A 26,038-nucleotide genomic window follows, 5' to 3' on the forward strand; every position below is an offset into this window, starting at 1 on the left:
CAGGTACCAAACTAATATGCCTGACGTGGAACTCATGACTTTGATCTGTGGTGAAGCTGCTTTTCCTGCACACTTCCCTCACTCAGCAGATGACACCACCATTGCCCCTAAAAACTATAATGCCAGAGATCTGGGAGTATTTGAACATCTTCTGTCTTCCTGTCACTCTACATCCTTCCCTTTCCCCATCTAGACAGTCACCAAGTGCTGTTTATTCTGTTTCCCAAACACTTCTTTCCGCTTCTTTCTGCCCTCTGCCACCAGTACCTTAAGTCGTAGCTGGCATCACCCCCACCGGCCCGATGTGGTAGCCTCCTAAGTGGTCTCCCTACTTTCATCTTGACCTCTCCCACGGTATGTTCTATGTTTCATCCAGACTGATTGCCTAAAATCAGATTTTCTTACTCCTCTGCTTTAAATAACTTAAGCCTTTTTATCATCTACCAGACTAGCAAGAATTTAAAAGACGGATAATATTCAGTGTTGGTTAATGTGGTTAGAAATTGGTACATTGATGGAGATGTGTGTTGGTGACACCAGTTCAAGGGATGATCAACTAGCCTTCACCCAGCCTTGCAAACATACCTCTAGATCTCTGTCCAGAGACATGTTCACATGCATGTGCAAGCAGAGGCATGCATAGGAATGCTGCTAGCATCCAGTTTTTTGCCATTATGACCTAAATGTCTGTTCAGATGTACGTGGTTAAATGAACTTTGGTGTCTCCATACTGTGGGACATTATGCCATTGTTATAAAAAATGAGGTAGACGTATGTGCACTAGCAAGGAAAGAGCTCCCAAGACCTACTGTTAATGAAAACAACAATTACAGGAGTTTGATCCTGTTTGTGTAAAAACTAAAAACTAAAACTGTATGTGTTTATGTAAATATATATAAATAAATAGGAATATGGATATGGAAAAAATATGTCCCAGAGATCATAGTGGTTTTATCTGGAGGAGGTTTGAAGTGAGGGAGAAGGTGGTGCCAAAAGACTCCTTTGCCTTTGTATTATTATTCACCTTATTTTAATTTTTTAATTTTTTTTTTTTTAGAGATGAAGAGAGAGAGAAAGAGAAAGAGAGAAAGTAAGGGAGGGGCAGAGAGAGAGGGAGACACAGAATCCGAAGCAGGCTCCAGGCTCTGAGCTGTTAGCACAGAGCTCAATGTGGGGCTCGAACTCCTGTACCGCGAGATCATGACCTGAGCCAAAGTCTGATGCCCAACTGACTGAGCCACCCAGGTGCCCCTATTCACGTTTCTTAGAAGGAGAATGGATTTGTGTTTTGTGGAATTAAAGTTTAGAAACAAAAAATGACAACCAAAAAAACCTCATTATGTGTTACCTTAGGAGAAAATCCAAAGCTTTAACCTCCCGTGAGGCCCTCTGAAATCTGTGCTCCCTGGTCTGTCCAGACACATCTCTGGTCCCTGACCCCTTGGAGCCACTGGGCTCCAGCCACCCAAGCTTCTCTGTCAGTCCCTCAAATGGGCCAAGTTTCTTCCCACCCCAGGACCTTCATATATGTTGTTTGCTCTGTTTGGGAGGCTTGCCCCCATCTCCATTCCTGTTCTCAACTCCACATCCTGCACCCATTTGTCTGGCCAAGCCCTGGTCATCCTGGAGGAGCCGCTGATCTTCCTTCCCAGTCTTTCTTTGAGCACCCTTAGGCCTGATCAGTCTTCCTCTTCGCCTGCATTGTGTCCTTTGTTTTTCCTTCATGACCTTTCTCACAGTTGTCATTAAATATATGAATGTGTGTTTGATGTCTGTCTCCCTCTAGACAGGGACATTGTTTACTCTTGTACAGGCAGCTCCCACCTCAAAGCATGGCACATGGTCGGCATTCAGTAAGTCTTTGAATAAATGAATGATGTTTTCTGTCTTGTCTGCTTCAAGGGATGCAGTGATTATGTGAAAGTTTTAAAGGATGGTATAAAGGAGTTCACAAATGGATAGAAAGAGCATTATCATCCTGCCTAAATAATTATATAAACTTCAGTAAACTTCATAATTTTATTTCTTGCTGTATACAACTGTCCTATGTTTTGTCTCTTGGCAAATTGGCAAAGTTTTGGCATTAGATACTTTTAAAGTTATTATTGTTACTAATGATGATACTGTGGTTAATGCCTATTGCTTTTTATCCTAAAGACATTTTATTTCACTCTATCTAGTGTTTAGTTTATACATAAAAATCAAGTTTGGGCATCCTCTTCTTGCAAAGATTCCAAACTGGCTTATTTTTATAACATAGACATGAGCTGGTCCTTCTGTTTCTTATTTCTTGCATTGTTCTTGGGGAGCCACCCTTTTTATTTATAATAATCAGATGACCCTGAAGCAGTTCTGTCGTGTACTAGTGTGTGCTAGCCGTGTAAGCATGTAATATTCCTCAACAGGCAGATGAAGCATATTCTATTGGCCCCGCTCCCTCCCAGCAGAGCTACCTTTCTATGGAGAAAATCATTCAAGTGGCCAAGATCTCTGCTGCTCAGGTAATAAGATCATGCCGGTCTGGCTTAGACTGGCGGGATGGATGGGGGCAAAGGTGGGGCTGATAAACACTGCATCCGGTTCACTTCTTTTTTTTTTTTTTCCCTAAAGTTTATTTATTTTATTTTGAGAGAGAGAGCGTGAGCGAGAGAGGGGCAGGGAGGGGGGCGTGGAGAGAATCCCAAGCAGGCTCCACAGCTGTCAGCACAAAGCCCCATGCAGGGCTCAAACTCACCAACAGTGAGATCATGACCTGAGCTGAAATCAAGAGTCGGACGCTTAACCAACTGAGCCACCCAGGCACCCCAGTGTTCTGTTCTTTAGAATCAGTTCCTAGACTGAATAACTTAGGCATTAATTTATACACGCAGGTACTTAAAATATGTTTGTTTCTAAACTTTTTAGTTATCTCTTGGAGTAAAAAACCCCTAGGAATGTACAGAGATGATACTAATACATGGACTTTATATATTTCCTTAGGAATGCAAGCACTATAACAGAAATAGCACTTCATATGTTTATCACGTGTTTGAACATATATGACACAGTATTATTACCTCCATTTTACAAATGTAAAATCTAATGCACAGAAGGTTACATGATATCCAAAATCATCTAATCTCGCTAATCAGAGCATTTTCCATGGCATTGTTTGGGAACACTGTAGAAATGCAGACTCTTAGGCCTCACCCCAAGCCACTGTAGTTTATATTTTTAGGCATACTTTGCATTTTTATTAAGCTCCCCAGGTGCTTTGAAAGCAAAATTTATCATTGAATAAGACAGGATTAAACAAGAGTCTCCTGACTTCTAGCCCTATATCAGACGAGGCTGAGCAGTAGAACTTCGTTGCCCTGCATTTTGAGAAAAGGGAAGGTAGTATTTACTCAGAAATTTCAGGCTTCAGACACCTGGGTGGCTTACTCGGTTAAGCATCCAACTCTTAATCTCAGCTCAGGTCTTGATCTCGGGATCGTGAGTTCAAGCCCCACATTGGGCACCACACTGGGTGTGGAGCCTATTAAAAAAATAATAAATGAGGGGTGCCGGGGTGACTCAGTTGGCTAGGCATCCAACTCTTCATTTTGGCTCAGGTCATTATCTCACGGTTTGTGAGTTCAAGCCCTACATCGGGATTCTTGGGATTCCATGTCTCCCCCTCTCTCTCTCTCTCTGCCCCTCTCCCATTTGCTCTCTCTCTCAAAATAAATAAACGTTAAACAAAAATAAGTGAAAAAAATAAAGAGTATGACTTGTTCTCTCCACCATGGGAAGAACATATCTCATTTCTGCTTGAAGATAGAGCCAACAGCAACAACTTTGGATCTGTACATACGTTTGAACAAGCGCAGCAGAAAGGTTACAAACTAAAAGCATGGAATAAATTATTTTGGCAGAGATTTAAGGGTAGGAGACAACAGTTTGTATCTTTACTGGTAAAGGCATGTTAGTACTATGGAATGAACGACGTTAACAGGCTTACAATCCTGTGATCCACTAGAGTGAATTGGCGGCTAAATACATACATACCTGATGGCTAGAGAAATTAGCTCCCTGGTTACAGTAGTGTTGTTGAGTTTTCCTTTCCGATATATTCAAATGCTCAAGAATTCTGTGACCTGGATATATTAAATTGTTCTTAATATAAATCAGCTAAAACTTCTTGAGGCCATTCCCATAATGTGTGGTTGGACTTTATTTTTGTAAGGAAACAGCTGCCTTTCTTTTTAGTTATAGAGAAAGAATATTTATCTAGTTCATCAGAGTTCTCTTGAATTAAGTATCTGTTCAAAAGAAAGGAGGCTAGCAACACCTCACCTTGAAAATGAAATTAAGGAAACAGTTATATTCACAATAACATTAGTAAAAATCAGTTAGCAAAATCAGTTGAAGACCTATGTATGAAAACTATAACATGTTGCTGCAAGAAAAGAAGTTCTAAATAAATGGATAGATGTATCATTGGAAGAATCAATATGTTACGACGGCAGTTCTTTCCAGATTGGTCTGTAAATTTAAGGCAGCCTTTATCAAAATCCCAGTTGGCTTTTTTTTGGTCGATATTGACAAGCTGGTCCTAAAATAGCCCAAAGGTCTAGTATATAGTTAAAAGAATCTTGAAAAGACAATAAATTTGTAGACTCTCAGATTTCAGAATGCATTATAAAGCTACAGTAACCAAGACAGTATGCTATCAGAAGAGTAAATATAGTCAGTGCAGCCACATAGGAACTCCCCAAATAAACTCACACATATATGGTCAATTCATTTTTTAACAAAGGCGGTAAAGTAATTCAGTGGAAAATATAGTCTTTTCAACAGATTGTGCTGGAACAATTGGATATTTATATGCAAAAAGATAAACCTAAAATCACCAATGAAAAGGAGTGATGTGCTGATACATGCTAAAAAATGTATGAACCTTGAAAATGTTGTGTTCAGTGAAAGAAGCCAGTCACTGAAGACTGTATGTATTATGTGATTCCATTTATATGGAATGTCCAAAATAAGCAGATCTCTAGAAACAAAGTGGATTAGTGGCTCCATAGGCCTGGACATATGTAAGGAATGGAAGATAACTGCTAACAGGCATGGAGTTTCTTTTTAGGGTAATGAAAAGTTACATTATTAGATCTTAGTAACAGACTATGGTAATGATTGCACAATTCTGAATAGTAATAAAAATCATTGGATTGGCTAAGTTTATGGCATATTAATTACATGTCAATGAAGATGTTTTAAGAATGCAGTATCACAAAAAAAATAAAATAAGAAGAATGCAGTATTACTGCATACACAATAGAAAGGCTAAAATCAAAAAGACTGATAATACCTCATGTTGACAGGGATATGGAGAAACTTAGAACCATCATACATTGCTGGTGGAAACTCAAAATAGTACAGCCACTTTAGAAAACTGGCTGTTTTTTAAGAAGTTAAGCGTATATTTACCATATTTTGACCCAACAATTGCTTGTGCTCCGGGGTATTTACCCAAGAGAAATGAAAAATATGTTCACACAGACTTACTTGTACATGAGTGTTCATAACAGCATTATTCAAAATAGTCCAAAACTGGAAAAATCCAAATGAATGATAAACAAAATGTGGGATATCCATTCAGTGCGTAAACAAATGTAAAAAGATTTATAAAAAGAAATGAACTATGATGCATACAACAAGGCTGAACCACAGAACATTAGGCTAAGTTAAAGAAGCCAGACACATAAGACTACGTACTATGTGGTTCCATTTATATGAGATTTCTTAAAAATCACAAAATTCTAAGAGATCAAAAAACAGGTCAGTAATTGCTTGGTTCTGGGAACAGGGATTAATCAATAATGCATAGAAGCACAGAGGAACTTTTTCAAGTGATATAAGTGTTCTAAAACTGGATTGTAGTAATAGTTGTACAGTTGTATAAATTTGTTAAATTCATCAAACTATACATGAGTGAATGCTGTGTATTGTAAAACGTGCCTAAAAACAAAAGCTGCTAAAAAACCAAGGAGGACTGGGAGGTAGACCTGTTTCACTTTGCCTCAAATAAATAATATTTGATATTTATATAAAATTACTAAAATTGAACTTTGGTTTAAAAGACTTCCAACTTGGGGGGCACCTGGGTGGCTTAGTCAGTTACTTAACTGACTCTTCATTTTGGCTCAGGTCATGATCTCACGGTTCGGTTCATGAGTTCAAGCCCCGAGTCCGAGTGCACTTAAAGCATGGAGCCTGCTCAGGAGTCTCTTTCTCCCTCTCTCTCTGCCCCTCCCCTGCTCGTATGTGTGCATGTGTGTACTCTCTCTTTTTCTCTCTAAAAAAATAAATATAAACATTTAAAAAAAAGACATCAAACTGACATTAAAATGTGATTGTCTAGCATTTTATTATCTAGGATTTTGTTGTTTGCTGTCACTAAGATTTGGGTTTTTCTGTTCATGTGACTTTCCCAGATATCTGAAGGGCACCCCTTTAATTTTGAAACATAAATATTCTTTGAATTTATCTGTTTTGAAGTAGTGTTGGCTGTGCTTTTTTCTTCTTACATCCTCTTGGTTATAATTATTATATATACTTATTATCTTTGAAGAACAAAAATGCCTTCGGGGCTGTTGAGGTTAGAGAAGAAGTTGCTTTATCCCTCACTGAATCATGTAAGCCTATTCTGCTTTTTGCTTTCCTCTGTATTCTCCCTTTTTGCTGTCAGTATGTTTGCTCTTAGGAATCATACTGTTCTTCGGGTACTAATTTTCCTGTTCTGTGGGCTAGAAAACCAGATAAATTTCTTAAAATTCTGAGTAAGTTTTAAGTGACTAGGTTAACATATAAGGAGGTCCTTGTTCACTAAAGTGTATGTAGACTTTAATATATGACTTTTTGTTTGCTTCTTAGCTTTTTTTCTGGAAAGGTGACATTGGCAGATAGTGACCTGAAGATAAACAAGGTATTATTGTGCTAGTGTGTTCCTTTCAGCTTTTGGGTACCATGGTTTCAATTCCAGGCCAGCTTTGTATGGAGACAGAGTGAACAACACCCTCCACCGCCCCCCCCCCCCCCCCCCCCCCCGCCCTTTACTCCTGCTTGCAAATATTCAATTGACATTCTATCCTAATAGCAGTATAATTAAAATACCGATTTGGGGAGCACCTGGGGTGGCTTAGTCGGTTAAGCATCCGACTCTTGATTTTGGCTTGGGTCATGATCTTGTGTTTCATGGGTTCAAGCCCCACGAATTGACAGTGCAGAGCCTGCTTGGGATTCTCTGTCTGCCCCTCCCCTGCTCATGCTCACACTCTCTCAAAATAAACAAATTTTTAAAAGCATGTAAAAAATAAAATACAGATTCTTCTATATGATCCAACAATTTCACTTAAATACCTAAAAGAATTTAAAGCAGCGACTCAAACAGGTACTTGTACACTAATGTTCATAGCAGTGTTAGTCACAAAAGCAAAAGGTGGAAACAATCCACACGTCCATCAAAAGATGACTGTGTAAAAAAAACTGTGGAATATGCAGTAATATTATCCAGCCATGAAAAGGAATGGAATTCTGACACATGCAACAACATGGAAGAACTTGAAAACATAATGCTAAATGAAATAAGCTGTACACAAAAAGAAATATTGTACAATTCCATTTATATTAGGTGCCTCGATTGGGTATTCACAGAGACAGAAAGTAAAATAGAGGTAATCAGGGACTGTGGAATTAATATTTAATGGGTACAGAGTCTCCGTTTGGGTGATGGCAACATTCTGGAAATGGATAGTGGTGACGGTTGCACAGCATTATGAATGTCCATTAATGCCAATGAACTGTACGCTTAAAAGTGGTTAAAATGGTAAATTTTATGTTGTGTATATATTACCACAGTAAAAAGAAGTATAGATTTTTCTGGTTCAGGTAAGTCTTCAGAACTTTAGTATGAACGTTTCAGATATGTCTTTGGAAACAGATCTTGATAGTACCCATAGTGTACCTATCACCAGTGTAGGGAGAGGCTTCCTCAGAAATATGACGTCACCTGCATCACAGTGCTAAGTTTGTCCTTCCATTCTCACTTCTAGGCTATCCATCCAGGATATGGTTTTCTTTCAGAAAACATGGAATTTGCCGAACTCTGCAAACAAGAAGGAATTATTTTTATAGGTCCTCCTTCATCTGCAATTAGAGACATGGGTATAAAGAGGTATGAGTTTATATCTTTTAAATATAACCATAGGAAGGTCAATTGAAATGGTCTATCTATAATAGATATGGTAATCCATGGTTGTTGTTATAGGCTTATGTGGTTTGTCTGCCACTCCAGTGAGTTACAGAAGTGTTCAATTCATTAGCGTTTCTAATCAATATCTGGATTAGTTTGGGGAATTTTTTTTTTAAATATATTGTCAAATTGGTTTCCCTACAACACCCAGTGTTCATCCCAACGAGTGCCCTCCTCCATGCCCATCACCCACTTTCCCCTCTCCCCCAAGTTTGGGGAATTAAAAACAAGGTGGGATGAACTATCACATAAAAAACTGGATTCCTAGTTATCACAAGAAAACTAATATTTTAATATTTGTGTTAATATTTGTTGTCTCAGACTGCAGTCTTTTTTTTTTTTTTTTTTAACCTCTGGGATATTTTATTTAAAAAGTTCCCTTGTATTTTGTAGATTGGGCTGTTTTGTTCTTCTCTTGTATGAAATAATTCGCAGAATTGAGGCACCTCCTCTTTTTTATTCGAAAGCACATCCAAATCCATAATGGCTGCTGCGGGAGTGCCTGTTGTGGAGGGATATCATGGAGAGGACCAGTCGGATCGGTGTCTGAGGGAGCATGCGGGGAGAATAGGTTATCCTGTCATGATTAAAGCCGTCCGTGGTGGAGGAGGAAAAGTAAGATTGTGCGTGCTCATGTTTTTCATTTCAGGATAGTCTTCTCTGTTTTATTTAGTTTGCGGTCTTAACTATCTTGCCCTCTTAGGGAATGAGGATCGTTAGATCTGAAGAAGAATTTCAAGAGCAGTTAGAATCAGCACGGAGAGAAGCTAAGAAGTCTTTCAATGATGATGCTATGCTGATTGAGAAGTTTGTGGACACGCCAAGGTGGGTTTGGCTTTTTTTCTGAGTCAGATTTTTAAAATTAAACTTTAAAAGAAATGTAGGCAAACTATATGAAATGTAAAGTTCTAGTAGTACATAATAAGTACATTAAATTCCCCAATCCCACCCCCTGATGTAACCACTTAGTGTAGTATGGTATGCATCCCTCCAGGTATTTTCTAAGTGAATAGAAATACACATACGTATACTCACAGAGTACAAACTACATACAGAAGTGCAGTGAGTAGAATCTTACATAGTATTACATGCTAATATTACATCATAGCCATCTTTCTGTCAGTAAATATAGGTCTACCTTATTCTTTTTATTAGGCTTAATAGTTCCATGATATTGATGTACCATTAATTTATTCAGTCAATTTCTTATTGATGGAACTTAGGGTTTTTTTCAAAATAAAAAAAAGCGGGGGGCACCTGGGTGACTCACTCGGTTAAGTGTCCAACTTCGGCTCAGGTCATGATCTCATGGTTTGTGAGTTCGAGTCCCGCGTAGGGTTCTTTGCTGACAGCTCAGAGCCTGGAGCCTGCTTTGGATTCTGTGTCTCCCTCTCTCTGCTTCTCTCTCTGTCTCTCTCTCTCTCTCAAAATTAAACATTAAAATTTTTTTTAACAATTCTTATAAAAAATTAAGTTTTATGTTACAGAACTCTATAAGCATCCATTGAGATTTTCAGAAATAGATACCTAAATTGAATTGTAAGTGATATGTTAACAAGTAATAATACTAACACCTCACCCTTATATTTCACTTACCATAATCTTACCGTCCTAATTCTGATCTAATTCCTGCAACAATCCTGTGGGTAGGCCTATTCCTATTTTGCAGGTGAGGACACTGAGGAACAGAGTGGTCATATGACTTGCTTGAGGTCTCCCAGTTGGGAAGTGGTGAAGCTGGGATTTGAATTCAGAATTCACACTCTAAGACACTGCACTAAACTGCTTCTCTAGGTACTGCTATAACAAATGCCACGTGAATTTCTAATTTTTTTATTTTCTGGGATTTTACTTTCACATGTATTGCTTAAAATAAGATACTGACTATAAAAGCTTCTCGTTTCATAGATTTTGTGGTAATTATATATATGTATATAAAACCTGTTGGTTAAGTGACTCTATAAAGAATAATTCACTTGGGAACTATGTGAAAGGAGAGGGATTTACCTTGAAGGTAATATACCCTGAAGCTTCAGGCCCTTCCCTTGTCTGAGCCTCTTCTAAGATCTTATACCTAATTTTGTATTCTTCTTAAAGATGGCCCCCAAATTGTTTTTGTTTCAAGTGCTACAAAACTTCGAATTGACCCTAAGCATGGCATGCTAAGCTAAATTCATTTAGAGTTTGATAGTAAAAACAAAAGTGAATTTTAAAATAGGCCAGTTGATTAGGAGAGTGCGTCATATTTCCACCTTAGTGGAAAGTGAGGCAAAACTGGAGGAAATTCCAGGGTCAACTGAGGGCTCCCTTTCACAATACATTTCAAAGGAGAATAGGCTGACTATCCAAATTGGCATGCTCTTGAGTTAGAATTGCCGTGGAGCCATCAGCTAGCTATTCCAGTGACCATAACTCAATAACATTTTTCCAAGATGTAAATTCTTTGCATGTGAAATGTTAGCTGTATATTACCTCACATTGTAATTTGTTTCCCCAATAGCTTGGAAGCTCTTGGGAATCAACGACGTGGTAGTATGTTCCTTTTTGTTTTCCCCTATATATCACCTGGCATGCTACTTTCTTCATGACAGGCATCAATAATAATATTTTTTTATAATATAGAAGTAATATAAATATTACTATATTTATACTTATTATATTATTGTATATATTATTATAAACAAATATAAATTTCCACATTACAAACATGGAAAATACAGATGATAGAAAACAAAGTCACTCATAATCTCATTCTCCTAATAGGAGTAATAGTATTTCTGTATATATTTATTCTGAATTTTCTAGTAATATTTTAATGTCATGGTAATTAACTATTTTACTATATAACAATTAATTATAGTAATTGATTAATTAATTACTAAATAATTAGCTGTTGAGTTAATGGAGTGCTGGAAGATTGTCAAGGTGGTGCTTATAACTGAGGAAAGTAGATATCAAGATGTTTTATAAATCTGCTCAGAACTGTTGAGCTTATCTGAAAGGCTGGGATAGAAAACAATCTTCAAAGTGTACTATTTTGGAAGATAAAAAAGAAATCAGGTTCCTCTCTCATTTTATATTCAATATATATTCTAGATGGGTTAAAAATGTAGTTAGGAAAATAAAAACTATAGAACTCTTAGAAAATACCAAGGCGTTCTTGGTTGACTCCAGCTGTCTCTGTCTATGTAGCCAGATCCCAGCAGTGGCTGAATTGGAACAGCTGAGATTTGGTGCACCTCCTGGTTCTTACACACTGTGCTGCAGAATCTCTATGTTAGATAAAGCAGCACAGCAAAGGATTAGTTAGAAAAAGGAAAATAACAAAAGCGATCCGAAGACTACAGAAATCATAACAGAACACAGATCCTCAATTAGTTTCTCTTATAAGCAGCGAAAGGAATAAGTATTTCCAACTTCTGAGAACTCGGAAAAAAAGCTGCGTTGTGCTGCTGGTGTGTGTTTCTTTCAAAACCTGGAGTCCTTGCTACAGTGCCTCTTTCCCGGAAGCAGCTAAAAGAAAAGGGAGTGTCAATAGAAGTAAAATTTTACAGTTGGAATTTGAAAAGCAAACCGTTCGATTCCAACACGTAAAGAGTTTGGAGGTTGTCACCCGCATCCGAAAAGCAAGTAAAAATCTGAACAAAATGAGAGTCAGTGAATTTTAGACGCATCAGAGAGCTGGGGCCGCAGGGCAGACCACCACCCTGAAATCTGGATGGCGCATGAATACAGCGAATCACAGTCAAGGTCCGCTTGCCCAGAGCAGAAGCCACTGCACCCATAAACTGATAGGAACACTTCTGTGGGGATTTTGGTAACTTACTGGAGTCTGGGTGTTGACTAGCTTGATAGTGAGAAACTCCTCAAGGTCCAGTGTTAGGGGAACCCCGAATTTTCATGAGTTTTCCCTTCAAGAACACCACCAGGTTCTCACAGTGAGAATCCAGGAAAAATTCCCTCCTGCTTGGGGACAGAGAGAGGAGAATTGTAACCATTTGAAATAGGCCCAGAGTGATCTGTTGTCCCTAACAAAGGCCAGCTCTGCAGGGGAAATTTTACCAGCACCTTTTCTGTCCTGTGAGAAGGGCAGTTAGCCAACTCTCACCCCTTTCCAGCTTTCCTATTTTATGTAAAGAAAGAAAAAAATGCTAAGAAACACTTCTCAGGGGCTCCTGACTGGCTCAGTAAGTAAAGCGTGGGACTCTTGATCTTGGGGTCGTGAGTTCAGGTTTCATGTTGGGTGTACAGATTACTCTAAAGATAGATAGATAGATAGATAGATAGATAGATAGATAGATAGATAGATAGATACAAAGAAAAAGAAAGAAAGAAGGAAAGAAAGAAAAAAAGAGGATGGTGTGTTCATGAGCATAGACGCCTGTAGTATACAAGGATACAGGCCCACTAAAAGACTGAGATTAAGATAGATAGATAGATATAAAATAAAATTCTGAGATTTAATCATTAGATTACAGAATGTTTTCTCTCCCCTGCGCCCTTCTACCATGTCACCAGGGCCCCAGTATAATAATGGGGTAAGAACTGCAAGGCACAGGCTCTATTTAAGAAGAGTTCATAGTCAAAGACAACAGGAGAAACAAAACAAAACAAGGACCCTAGAGGATACAAGCCTTTGGTACCTACAGCTACTGCAGACATTAAACCCAGTCTCCTAGCTAGGTTAACATTAAACCTTACATTAAAAGTCTGTTTGCTTTATTTATCATTATGTGATACCTCATGTATGGCTTTTAACAAAAAAAATTACAAGGCATGCTAAAAGGCAAGAAAAAGCACGGTGTGAGGAGACAAAGCAAACACCAGAACCACAAATTCTGGAATTATCAGATATAGAGGTTAAAGTAACTGATTAATATGTTAAGGGCTCTAATGGACTGAGCAGACCACATGCAAGAACATTTGGGAACTGTAAGCAGAGAGACAGACATTCTAAGAGAAAAGTCAAAAGAAAATGCTAGGAATCAAAAACACTGGAACAGAAATAAGAATGCATTTGATGGACTCCTTAGTAGACCGGACACAGCTGAGGAAAGAATCAGCGACCTTGAACATATGTCAGTGGAAACTTCCCAAATAGAAATGCAAAGAGAAATAAGAATGAAAACAAACAGAACATAATGTCTAATGACTGTGGGACAATTTTAAAAGAAGTAAAGTGTATTATTTGAACACTACAAGGGGAAGAAAGAAACCAAGAGAAATATTTGCAGTGATAATGACCAGAAATGTTCCAAAATTACCAAATTTTCTAATGTCCCAAAAACCAAACCATAGCACCAGGAAGCTCAGAGGACACCAAGCAGAATAAATATCAAAACATTTTTGAATACTATTCAGACTGCAGGAAACCAAAGACAAATAGAAAATCTTGGAAAAAAACACAAGGGGTAAGAACCCCTTACCTATAGAGAAACAAGGATAAGTATACCAGGCTTAAGCAAGAATAAGGTGGAGTGAAATATTTATAAAGCGTTGAAAGAAAAAAAAAACCCTAATATAGAATTCTGTGTCCAGTGAAACTGTCCTTCAAACATGAGGGAAAGAGAGAGACTTCCTCAGACAAACAAAACTTGACTTGTAAGAAATGATAAGAGAAGTTCTTCAGAGAGAAGGAAAATGATACAGATCAGAAATTTGGATCTCCATAAAGAAAGGAAGAGCATTAGAGAAGGAATGAGTGAAGGTCAAATAAAATCCTTATTTTTCTTTTCCTAATTGATCTCACAGACAACAGTTTGTCCAGAGCAGTAATAGCAAGAGATTGTTTGGTGATGATAACTTAAAGGTAAATGAAAGGGGGAGGAAAACTCAAGAAGGCAGATCCAAAAACAAGAAATCACCTCCTATTATTTTGTCAAGAGAATGTGTTGGACAGTTTGGAAAATTTTAAATCGAACATTCGGTAGAAATGGTATATCAAGAAACTAAATTCTTCTAAGTGGTTTAATGAAGTGGCTTCATGTGGTGAACAAAAAGGAACAGAAATGAGCTATTGTGCTAAAACAGTACATTTACGAGAACTTTCCTGTTTTTTTTTTTTCTTTTTGACAATTTTTATTTTTAAAAACAGGAAAAGCACTTGCTGATCACTCATTTCTACATCATGGTGGTGAATATTTGAGGTGAACTACAGAGTGAACTTATCAAAATAAAGCTACTGAGAAGAGTGCTTTCATGTTCACCAAATGGTCTGTTTATGCTTATTTTCCATAGTGTTATGTACATCTACTCTTTTTTTTTAAGTTTATTTATTGAGAGAGAGAGAATGAGCAGGGGTTGGGGGCAGAGAGAGAACAGGAGAGACAGAATCCTAAGCAGGCTCCGCACTGTCAGTGCATGACATGGGGCTTGATCTCACAACCATGAGATCGTGACCTGGGCCAAAATCAAAGTATGCTTAACTGACTGAGCCACCCAGGCGCCCCTGCATTTACTCTTAATATGATTTCTCAAAATTTTACTATGTTAGACTCCACTTTAAAGTGCCTTTTTTGTTTTTATGATATAATGGTCTTTTTTTTTTAATTAATCATCTATATTACTTTATTTCTTAACCTTTTTACGGATGAGCCATTGTAATTTTTAGTCTGCCTTAGTTTATAAAGTCTGACCATAAGAGTTGATTTTTAAAAATCCCCTGATTGGGGTGCCTGGGTGGCTCAGTCTGTTAAGCATCTGACTTCGACTCACGTCATGATCTTGTGGTCCAAGAGTTTGAGCCCCGTGTCAGGCTCTGTGCTGACAGCTCAGAGCCTGGAACTTGCTTCAGATTCTATGTTTCCCTATCTCTCTGCCCCTCCCTTGCTTACACTCTCTGTCTCAAAAATAAATAAACATTTAAAAAAAAAATTTAAAAGAAACAAAAACTAAAAATTCCCTGATCATAAAAACGTTTTCATTGGCTTTTTGAACGTGAGTATGAAATGTGTCTATAATTTGTAATTTTGAGGTAGGATTTATCAGTGTTTTCCTTGACAGTTTGTACTTGTGATTTGCCCCTACTCTGAGGTCATAAATATAGTCTCCTATGTTTTCTGTCTCATTTCCTAATCACTTCATATACATAAATTTTTTTCTAGAATGTTTATTCTACAAATGGAAACTTTTTCATTGTGTTTTTAAATAGGCACGTAGAAGTCCAGGTGTTTGGTGACTACCATGGCAATGCTGTATACTTGTTTGAAAGAGATTGTAGTATACAGAGGAGACATCAGAAGATCATTGAGGAAGCCCCAGGGGTAAGGACCTTGTAAAGACAGCTTCTCTGTAACATAAACCTCAATCGCTCTGATTTTCACATCAGAAATCTGTGAAGTTAGTGTCTGAATAACTGCTTCCCAGTGGTAATATAATGGTAAGGCCCCACTGCAGCACTGAGGATGAGGAGGGAGTTGATATTCTTGGGCTACCATAGAGAGGGCACACAACAAGGCCGTGATTCTTCTGGATGGTATCTAGGAAAATCTGCTCTGATCCAAGTACAGACTGTGCCTGACTTATGGTGATTCAACTTAGAACTTTTTTACTTTACACTGGTGCAAAAGTGATACATACTTAGTAGACATCATACTTCAAATTTTGAATTTTCATCTTTTCCTGGGCTAGTGATAATGTGGTGTGATGCTGTCTTGTGATGCTTGACAGTGGCTGCAAACCACGGCTCCCAGTTAGCCACACTGTCATGAGGGTAAAGGACTAATATACTTAAAATTATTCTTATCCGTGCTAGTTCTTACACTCAGTACTCAGTATTCAACAAATAACATGAGATACTCTACCCTTTATTATAGAGTAATTTTTACTTCAGATGATTCTGCCCGGCTGTAAGCTAATGTGAGCGTTCTGAGCATATTTAAGGTAGACTAGGTTAAGTTATGATGTTTGGTAGGTTACGTGTATTAAATGCATTTTCAACTTCTGATATTTTTAACTTATGATGGGTTTATCCAACATAACCGTACTATAAATTGAGGAAGATCTGTGTCTGACTTACAGTGAGCAACTGCATAATGTTTCCATGTAGATTTTAAATTATATTTAATGGGAACGTTTGAGGAATGGATTGGCCTGGTTCATTGAATGTATTTTTTATGAAGAAGATTCTTTATCTTAACTGCTATTTCAGATGTTCCTAAAATATATTAGTCCTCTAATATATGCCTTAGAGGTTTCTTATAGAGGAGAGAGATTTGCTCCTATTTGGCAACTTTTGCCCCCTTGGAATTAATTGTTTACATTTCTTTGACCCTGCCTCTTGATTGATTTGTTACCTCTTCTTCGATTTGCATTTCTTTTGAGCCTGCTATTGTCCAGAGGCTTCTCTCTTGCCCAAGGTTTTATACATGTTTCCTTTTCAGTAGGTACTTCTAGAAGGTCAGGATCTGAGGTTTCTGTTTAATCAGTTTGTTTAAACAGTCTCACACTGTTTTCAAATTTTAATTTTTGTTGTAGAGTACATTGTATGGTTTGAGGTAAATGTCAATAATAATTTCAGTAAAGCTTTTTTTTTCAAACAATAATAGCTTAAATATATGTCTATTTTTAAATGTTGAAACCTTTGCCTACTTTTTAACCTACAGTTCTTTTTGTGAACCTGTCTTATTAACTTGGAATATCAAGGTTTACCATTATTCTAAGATAATTGTTGGGCACGTGGCCCAGATTGCTCTGTCATCTTTAAACAAAATAGAGATCACTCAGAGTTTTCATATTGGTGCATGTAATTTGAAGCAGGAATATAGTCCTGAAAGTAATGTAGATAAGGAGATAAGTAAGTCATTCTGCTGAATAATATCTGCAGTTCATAGAAATTACTCACAGAACCATTAAAGTCTGGTATAGGGACAGTTGACTATGGTATGGGATGTATTTCTTGATGAAATGTATAACATTAGCTATTTATCCTCATTATCGCTTCAATGTTTGATACCTAGAAACGCAATATTGGATCTTAATGGAAATTTCTAGTAGGGCAAAGTACTAATCAAAATTTATTTTAAATATTTTTTTCACAGCCTGGTATTAACTCTGATGTAAGAAAAAAGCTTGGAGAAGCTGCAGTCAGAGCTGCTAAAGCTGTAAATTATGTTGGAGCAGGTATGCTAAGATTTACTTTGAATAGAGGAGAAGCAATATTTATGTTCAGAAGGCAAAAGAAACATATAACTTTAAATCATTGGCTTTCAAACTTTTACAAATTATATCCACATTAAGAAATACATTTTGGGGCTCCTGGGTGGCTCAGTCGGTTAAGCATCTGACTTCAGCTCAGGTCATGATATCACCGTTGGCGGGTTCAAGCCCTGCATCAGGCTCTGTGCTGAGAGCTCAGAGCCTGGAGCCTGCTTCAGATTCTGTGTCCCCCTCTCTCACTGCCCCTCCCTCACTCTCACTCTGTCTCTCTCTGTCTCTTGAAAATAAATAAATGTTAAAAAAAGAAAAAGAAATACAGTTTACATTGAGACCCAGTATATACACATAAGTATTTATGTTTATATACATGTATATTTGAAAAAAAAATTCACTAAACAGTACTTAACCCTAATTATGTGTAATGCTATTTGATATTTTCTATCCTATTTTAGAATAAAATCACTAAAATGATTTCTTTTGCATTTTTTAAAATTAGTAAATAATTTTTTTAGAGCAGTTTTAGTTTCATGGGAAACCTGAGTGAAAAGTACAGAGAGTTCCCATACCCCCATGCCCACACTTGCACGGCCTCCCCAACTATCAACATCCCAGTGATTCATTTGTTACAATGAATAAACCTATAATGACATGTCATTATCATCTAGAATCCATAGTTTACATTAGGGTTCACTCTTGATGATGTACATTCTATGATATTGTTATACATTATACATTTGGAAAAATGTAGAATGACATGTATCCACCATCGTAGTGTCATAGAGTACTTTCAATGCCTCTGGTATCCTCTGTGCTCTGCTTTTTATCCCTCCCTGTCTTTAACTCCTGACAACCTCTGATCTTTCTATTGCCTCCATAGTTCTGCCTTTTCCAGAATATCATATAGATGAAACCATACAGTTTATAGCCTTCTAAGATTGGCTTTTTTTCACTTAGTAATAGGCATTTAAGTTTCCTCCATATCTTTTCATGACTTGGTCATTTCTGTTTAGTGTTGAATCATATCCCATTGTCTGGATATACCACAATTTATCCTGTCACCTACTGAAAGACATCTTGGGTGCTTCTAAGTTTGGCAGTTATAAATAAAACAGTTATAGGGGCGCCTGGGTGGCTCAGTCGGTTGAGCGTCTGACTTCGGCTCAGGTCATGATCTTGCGGTTTGTGAGTTCGAGCCCCGCGTGGGGCTCTGTGCTGCCAGCTCAGAGCTTGGAGCCTCCTTTGGATTCTGTGTCTCCCTCTCTCTCTGCCCCTCCCATGCTCATGCTCTGTCTCTCCCTGTCTCTCAATAATAAATAAACATTAAAAAAAAAAATTAAAAAAAAAAAAAAACAGTTATAAAAATCTGTGTGCAGAGTTTTGTGTGGACAGTTTCAATTTATTTAGGTAAATACCAAACAGTTTGGTCAGTGGATCATATGGTAAGAGTATGTGTTTAGTTTTGTAAGAAGCTGCCAGACTTTCTTCCAAAGTGTCTGTACCATTTTGCATTCCCACCAGCAATGTGTGAGAGTTCCTGTTGCTCCACATCTTCACTAGCATTTGGTATTGTCAGTGTTCCATTTAATAGGTGTGTAGTGGTGTCTCATTTTAATTTGTATTTCCCTAATAACATATGATGTGGAGCATCTTTTCATATGCTTACTTGCCATCTGTGTTTCTTCTTCACTGAGGTCTGTTCAGGTGTTTTGCCCATTTTTTAAATTGGACTGTTTGTTTTATTATTGAGCTTTAAGATTTCTTTGTATATTTTGGATACCAGTCCTTTATCAGAAGTATCTTTTGCAAGTATTTTCTCTCAGTTGGTGGCTTATCTTCTCATTCTTTTGACATTATCTTTTGCAGAGCGTAAGTTTTTAATTTCAATGAAGCCTGCCTTATCAATTATTTCTTTAATGAATCATGCCTTTGCTGTTGTATCTAAAAAGACATCACTATACTCAAGGTCATCTAGGTTTTCTCCTGCTGCCTTCTAAGAATTTTATGATTTTGTGTTCTAAATTTAGGTCTGTGATCCATTTTAAGTTAATTTTTGTGAAGGGTATATAAGGTCTGTGTCTAGATTCATTTTTTTGCATGTAGCTGTACAGTTGTTCCAGCACCATTTTTGGAAAAGACTATCTTTGCTCCATTGCGTTGCCTTTGCTCTTTTTTTTTTTTTTTTTTTTTAATTTTTTTTTAACGTTTATTTTTGAGACAGAGAGACAGAGCATGAATGGGGGAGGGTCAGAGAGAGGGAGACACAGAATCTGAAACAGGCTCCAGGCTCTGAGCTGTCAGCACAGAGGCCGACGCGGGGCTCAAACTCACGGACCGCGAGATCATGACCTGAGCCGAAGTCGGCCGCCTAACCGACTGAGCCACCCAGGCGCCCCGCCTTTGCTCTTTTGTCAAAGATCAATTGACTAGGGGCGCTTTCAAAGATCAATTGACACGCTCGAACTCCGTGAGTTCGAGCCCCGCGTCGGGCTCTGTGCTGACAGCTCAGAGCCTGGAGCCTGTTTCAGATTCTGTGTCTCCCTCTCTCTGACCCTCTCCCATTCATGCTCTGTCTCTCTGTCTCAAAAATAAATAAACGTTAAAAAAAAAAAAAAAGATCAATTATTTATATAGGTTTATTTCTAGGCTATGTGTTCTGTTTCACTGATCTATTTATTTGTTCTTTCCCTAGTACTTCATTGTTTTGAATACTGTAGCTTTATAGTAAGTCTTGAACTCAGATAGTGTCAGTCCTCCAACTTTGTTATTCTCCCTCAATATTGAATTGGCTATTCTGGGTTTTTTCTCCATATAAAACACTAGAATCAATTTTTTGATATCCACAAAATAACTTCCTGGGGTTTTGATTGAGATTGTGTTGTCTCTAATAGAACAAGTTGGGAGAACTGACATCTTGATGATGCTGAGTCTTCTTATCAATGAACATGGAATATTTTTCCATTTTGTTCTTTCTTGACTTCTTTCATCAGAATTTTGTAGTTTCCTCATATAGATCTAGTACATATTTTGTTAGATTTATACCTATTTCATTTTGGGAGTGCCTGTGTAAATGATACTGTGTTTTTAATTTCAAATTCTATTTGTTCTTCATATATAGGAAAACAATTGACTTTTATATATTAACCTTGTATCTTGTAACCTTGATATGATCACTTATTAGTTTGAGGCATTTTTTGGTCAGTTCTTTTGGATTTTCTACATAGATAAGCCATCTGTAATGAGACAGTTTCATCTTTTCCTTCACAATCTGTATACCCTTTATTTCCTTTTCTTGTTTTGCATTAGCTAGGACTTACAGTATGATGCTGAAAAGGAATGGTGAGAGTGGGCATCCTTCCCTTATTTCTGATCTTAGTGGGAAAGCTGGTTTCTCACCATTGAATATAATGTTAGCTGTAAGTTTTTGTAAATCTTCTTTATCAAATTGAGGAAGTTCCTCTCTATTCCTAGTTTGTCAAGAGTTTTTATTATAATTAGGTATTGGATTTCATCAAATGCTTTTCTGCATCTATTGATATAATCTTGTGGTTCTTCTTTAGCTTAGTGATATGATGGATTACCTTGATTGATTTTCAAATGTTGGACCAGCCTTGCATTCCTGGGATAAATCCCACTTGGTCGTTGTACATACTTATTTTTACACATTGTTAGATTTTATTTGCTAATATTTTGTTAAGGATTACTGCATCCACATTTATAAGAGATTTGATTTGTAGTTTTTTTGTAATCTTTCTCTGGTTTTGTTATTAAGGTAATATTGTCCTCATAAAATGAGTTAGGAAGTACTCTGTCTTCTGTCTTTTGGAAGAGATCATAGAGAATTGGTATAAATTCTATCTTCAGTGCTTGGTAGAACTCATCAGTGAGCCAATCTGGGCCTATTTTGGAGGTTTTGGAGGTTATTAATGATTATTTCAACTTCCTTAGTAGATATAGGCCTATTCAGATTGTTTCAGAGTGATTTTTTTTCCTTGTGTGACTTTTGGCAGATTGTGTCTTGGAAAGAATTGGTCTATTTCATCTAAGTTATCAAATTTATGGGCATAAAGTTGTTCATAATACACATTTAATATCCTATTAATTATTAATAGGATTATTAATTTATTATTATTAACAAGACCTATATTGATTTGCTTTCTTTCATTTCCAATATTAATAATTTGTCTCTTCTTTTTTTCTTAAATAATTTGGCTAGAGACTTGTGTATTTTATTGATCTGGTTTTATTGGTTTTCTCCATAGATTTTCTATTTTGAATTTCATATATTTCTACTCTATTATTTCTTTTCTTCTGCTTACTTTGGAATTAATTTGCTGTTCTTTTTCTAGTTTTCTATAATGGAAGCTTAATTTTGATCTTTCTTCTCTTCAAATATATGGATTCAGTGCTACAAATTTCCCTCTAAGCACCGCTTTCAATGCAGCCCACAAATTTTAAAGTTATATTTCTATTTTTATGTAGTTTTAATATTTTTAAATTTCACTTGGGATTTCTTCTTGACCCATGTGGTACTTTGTAATATGTTATTTAATCTGCAAGTATTTAAGAATTTTTTTCCAGCTGTCTTTCTATTACTGATTTCTAGTTCAATTGATTTTTAGTTTAATTGTGGTCTTGACAGCAAACATTGTATGATACCTTTTCTTTTAAATTTGTTAAGGTCTTTTCTATGGCCCTGAATGTGGTCTGTCTTGGTGAATGTTCCATGTGAGTTTGAGAATGTGTAATCTGCTCTTGTTGGATAAAGTAGTCTATAGACATCAATTGTATCTAGTTGATTGGTGGTACTATTAAGTTCAACTATGTCCTTACTTCTCTGCCTGCTAGATTGTCCATTTCTGATAGAGGACTGTTAAAATCTCCAACTGTATCGGTAGACTCATCTGTTTGCAGTTCTCAGTTTTTTTGACACTCTGTTCTTAGGTGCATACACGTTAAGGCTGTTTCTTTTTGGAGTATTGACCCTGTGTCACTTTCCTTCTCTCTAAAGAACTTCTTTTAACATTTCTTGCAAGGTAGATCCACTGCCAATAAATTCTCCCAATTTTTGTTTATTTGGAACAATCTTTATTTCTCCACAAGAAATAACTGTAACTCCACAAGATACAGAATACTAGGTTGATGATTTTTTTCACTCAACACTTTGAATAACTCACTTCACTGTTCTTGCTTGCCTGGTTTCTGAAGTCATATGTAATTCTTACCCTTTCTTCTTTATAGGTAAGGTGTCCCCCCTCCCGCCCCCAGCTTCTTTCAGGATTCATTCATTCATTCGTTCATTCATTTTTATTTTCTGTACTTTGAAAATGATATGCCTAGGTGTAGGGGGTTTTTGACATTTATCCTGCTTGGTGTTCTCTGACCTTCCAGGCATGTGATTCAGTGTCTTGACATTAATGGGGAAATTATCAGTCATTATTGCTACAAATACTGTTTCTGGTCTTTTCTTTTTTGTTTTTCTGGTATTCCCGTTATGCATACGTTACACCTTTTCTAGTTGCCCACAGTTCTTGGATATTCTGTTTGGGTTTTTTTTTTCGTCTGTTTGTTTTTCAGTCTTTTTTGTCTTTGCTTTTAGTTTTGGAAGTTTCTGTTGTCATATCCTCAAGCTCAGAAATTCTTTCCTTGGCTGTGTCCAGTCTACCGATGAGCCCATCAGAGGCATTCTTCATTTCTATTACAGTGTTTTGATTTCTAGCGTTTCTTTTCAATTCTTTCTTTGAATTTCCGTGCTTCTGCTTATGTTATCCATGTGTTCTTGCAAGTGTCCACTTTTTCCATTAAAGCTCTTAGTGTATTAATCAGCATGTTTTTAAGTTCTTGGTCTGATTATTCCAACATTTCTGTCATTTCTGAGTCTTGTTCTGATGCTTTTTCAATCTCTTTAAACTGTGTTTTTTTGCCTCTTAGTATGCCTTGTGATTTTTCTTGATAGCCAGACCTGATGTATCAGGTAAAAAGAACTGCAGAAAAGAGGGCATTAGTCATATGGTGGTTAGGTGTGGGGAAGGGGAAGTGTTCTGTAGTCTTGTGATTAGGTCTGAGTGTTTTGGTGAACTTCATCAGTGCTTCTCAGTGTGTTTTTTGTGTACTTGTTTTGATTTACTCACTTCTGTGGGACAAGATGGCTGGAACTGTGTATTTCCCTCCCTCCAGTTACGTTAATTAGGCTCTGATGACACTGCCATAGTTTAGGGTCTAGTAACATAATTTCTCTTACGGACGAATCTTGTCCAGGACAGAATTCCAGTGTACTTCAGACGGTTCCTTTTCCCCTTCCACTGCTAGAAGCTCAAGGGAGTTTTTCTCTAGTATTCACTGTGAGGACCTGGTAGAACTCCTGCAGGTAAAACTCACAGAAGTTTGGCGGGGCCAGGGGTCGGGGGGGGGGGGGGGACTGTCCTTGGAGTTTGTAACCCTCAGAGTTGTCCACACTGAGTGTCCAGCAAATCGTCAATCACAGTCCAGTTTTTCCTCCTCTGGTACTTGTTCCTGCAGAAGTTTTGTTTGTGGGTTTCTGCTTCAGTAAGTTGAGAATCTCTGTATTTGCCTGTCTTTCTCTGTAGGTTGAGGGGCAGTGGTTTGCCCTGTGATCTCACGTCTCTGATGGATCTGAGACACATTGTTGATTTTTCAGTTTATTTGGCTTTTTACTTTTGTCGGGTTAGAATGGTGACTTCTCAGCTTCTTCTGGGCCAGAAACTGGAAGACTTCGCTAAATCTTTGCAAGCCACTAATCAGTTATAACCCACAATTTGAAAAAGTCTTAAATTATATGGAACTAACTTTCAGCTAAGTGAAAAAAATTCAAACACAAAACACTACACACTATACGATTTCATTTATATGACATTCTAGAAAAGAACTATGATAGAAAACAGGCCAGTGATTGCTTGGAGCCAACATCCTGGGGAAGGGACTGACTGCAAAGGGGAACAAGGGAACATTTTGGATGATGGAAATGTTTTGCATTTTCATGGTGGTGGTAGATATATGACAGTATTCAAGTGCTGAAACCCAGCATACTGTCCTACACTTTAAAAAGTTAAATTTTATTATATGAAATTATGCCTTAATAAAGTTGGGGAAGATATAGCTTTAGTTGCTAAATAATCTTCCAGTGCATCACCAGCGAAAGGACTTTTTTTTTTTTTTTAATTTTTTTTTAATGTTAATTTATTCTTGAGGGAGAGACAGAGTGTGAACGGGGCAGAGAGAGGGTGAGATACAGAGTTCAAAGCAGGCTCCAGGCTTCAGGCTCCAAGCTGTCAGCATAGAGCCCCATGTGGGGCTTGAACCTACCACCAGCTGTGAGATCATGACCTAAGCTGAAGTCAGACACTTAACTGACTGAGCCACCCAGGCGCCCCCCAGCAAAACGAGTTTTTGTTTTTTTTTTTAATGTTTATTTATTTTTGAGAGAGAGAGACAGAGTACTAGCAGGGAAAGGGTAGAGAGAGAGACACACACACAGAATCCAAAGCAGGCTCCGGGCTCTGAGCTGTCAGCACAGAGCCCGATGTGGGGCTTGAACTCACGGATGGCCGCTGGCAGGATCATGACCTGAGCCAAAGTTGGCCGCTTAACCAACTGAGCCACCCAGGCGCCCCAGCAAAAGGACTCTTAAAGGAAACCTCCAAAGCTTACAGTCTGGTGGAAATAATGTTATATTTTTTCTACTGGGGGAGAGTGAGATGGGATGTTTCAGTGTGAAGTTCCAGGGGTCTTGGTGCACCGAAGCCATAACACATGGTCCAACCATGTTCTCATTACTGCGACAGTTGAGACTATTCATAGCTTGAGCTACCATTTGCTCAAAACCCCAGACATACTTTTCTATTGCTAGATTTCGTGTGGTTCCCTATTTTTGATTAAGAATCATTTGCTGCTGCAAAATGTAAGATAATTTTCTTCACGAAATGCAAAATTTTAACATTGAATAAAGGTAACAATAAAAGTTGGTGTAATACATCACGGAAGGTTTTGATTTCTACTTATTATATGCTGTTGAAATGTGACTGTTGTGTTTTATCTTTTAGGAACTGTGGAGTTTATTATGGACTCCAAGCACAATTTCTACTTCATGGAGATGAATACAAGGCTGCAAGTGGAACACCCTGTTACTGAGATGATCACAGGAACTGACTTGGTGGAGTGGCAGCTTAGGGTGGGGACGTTTTTTCTGTTAAAGATCAATCTTGAGAATATGTTACCTGCTGGCCTTCTGAAAGAAGGTGTCCTTTTGGATAGGGGTTCAATTCTTGTAGTTGTCACGAGGACAGGAAAATGGGATATTACAGATGATACTTCATTTGTTGCTGTGACATTATTGTCACTTTATGGACTCATATTTCTAACCTGTCACTTCCTATCATTTCTCCTTAGGCAAGGCGCAGGTGAGCTGTTGCCCCTGAGGCTTCCTTGTGACCGCAGTATCTCAATACCAAAGCCTTGTGCTCTGCTTGAGGCCACATTATTCAGGGCCAGGCACTTGATTTTAGAGGCAGGATAGATGCTAGCCACTGTGAAATGAGCTAAGGAAGAGTTGGGAATGAAGAGCCAAAGTAACAGTCTAGACCAACACAGTGA

General features: G+C 37.6%; 1 protein-coding gene across 3 annotated transcripts in view; it reads left to right on the forward strand.

The window, feature by feature from the left end:
- Positions 1-26,038, forward strand: part of MCCC1 (methylcrotonyl-CoA carboxylase subunit 1) — a 58,618-nt gene that overhangs the window by 6,512 nt on the left and 26,068 nt on the right. For all 3 annotated transcript variants that reach the window (XM_060639319.3, XM_060639320.3, XM_060639321.3), the window contains exons 4-10: positions 2,406-2,501; positions 8,076-8,197; positions 8,743-8,890; positions 8,979-9,100; positions 15,426-15,537; positions 17,314-17,395; positions 25,489-25,616. In XM_060639319.3, the coding sequence (XP_060495302.1) occupies positions 2,406-2,501; positions 8,076-8,197; positions 8,743-8,890; positions 8,979-9,100; positions 15,426-15,537; positions 17,314-17,395; positions 25,489-25,616 (810 nt within the window). The remainder of the gene's footprint in view (positions 1-2,405; positions 2,502-8,075; positions 8,198-8,742; positions 8,891-8,978; positions 9,101-15,425; positions 15,538-17,313; positions 17,396-25,488; positions 25,617-26,038) is intronic.

The sequence above is a fragment of the Panthera onca genome, chromosome C2 (genome assembly GCF_046562875.1).
Source record: "Panthera onca isolate mPanOnc1 chromosome C2, mPanOnc1 haplotype 2, whole genome shotgun sequence".
In the NCBI taxonomy this organism is placed as follows: domain Eukaryota; kingdom Metazoa; phylum Chordata; class Mammalia; order Carnivora; family Felidae; genus Panthera; species Panthera onca.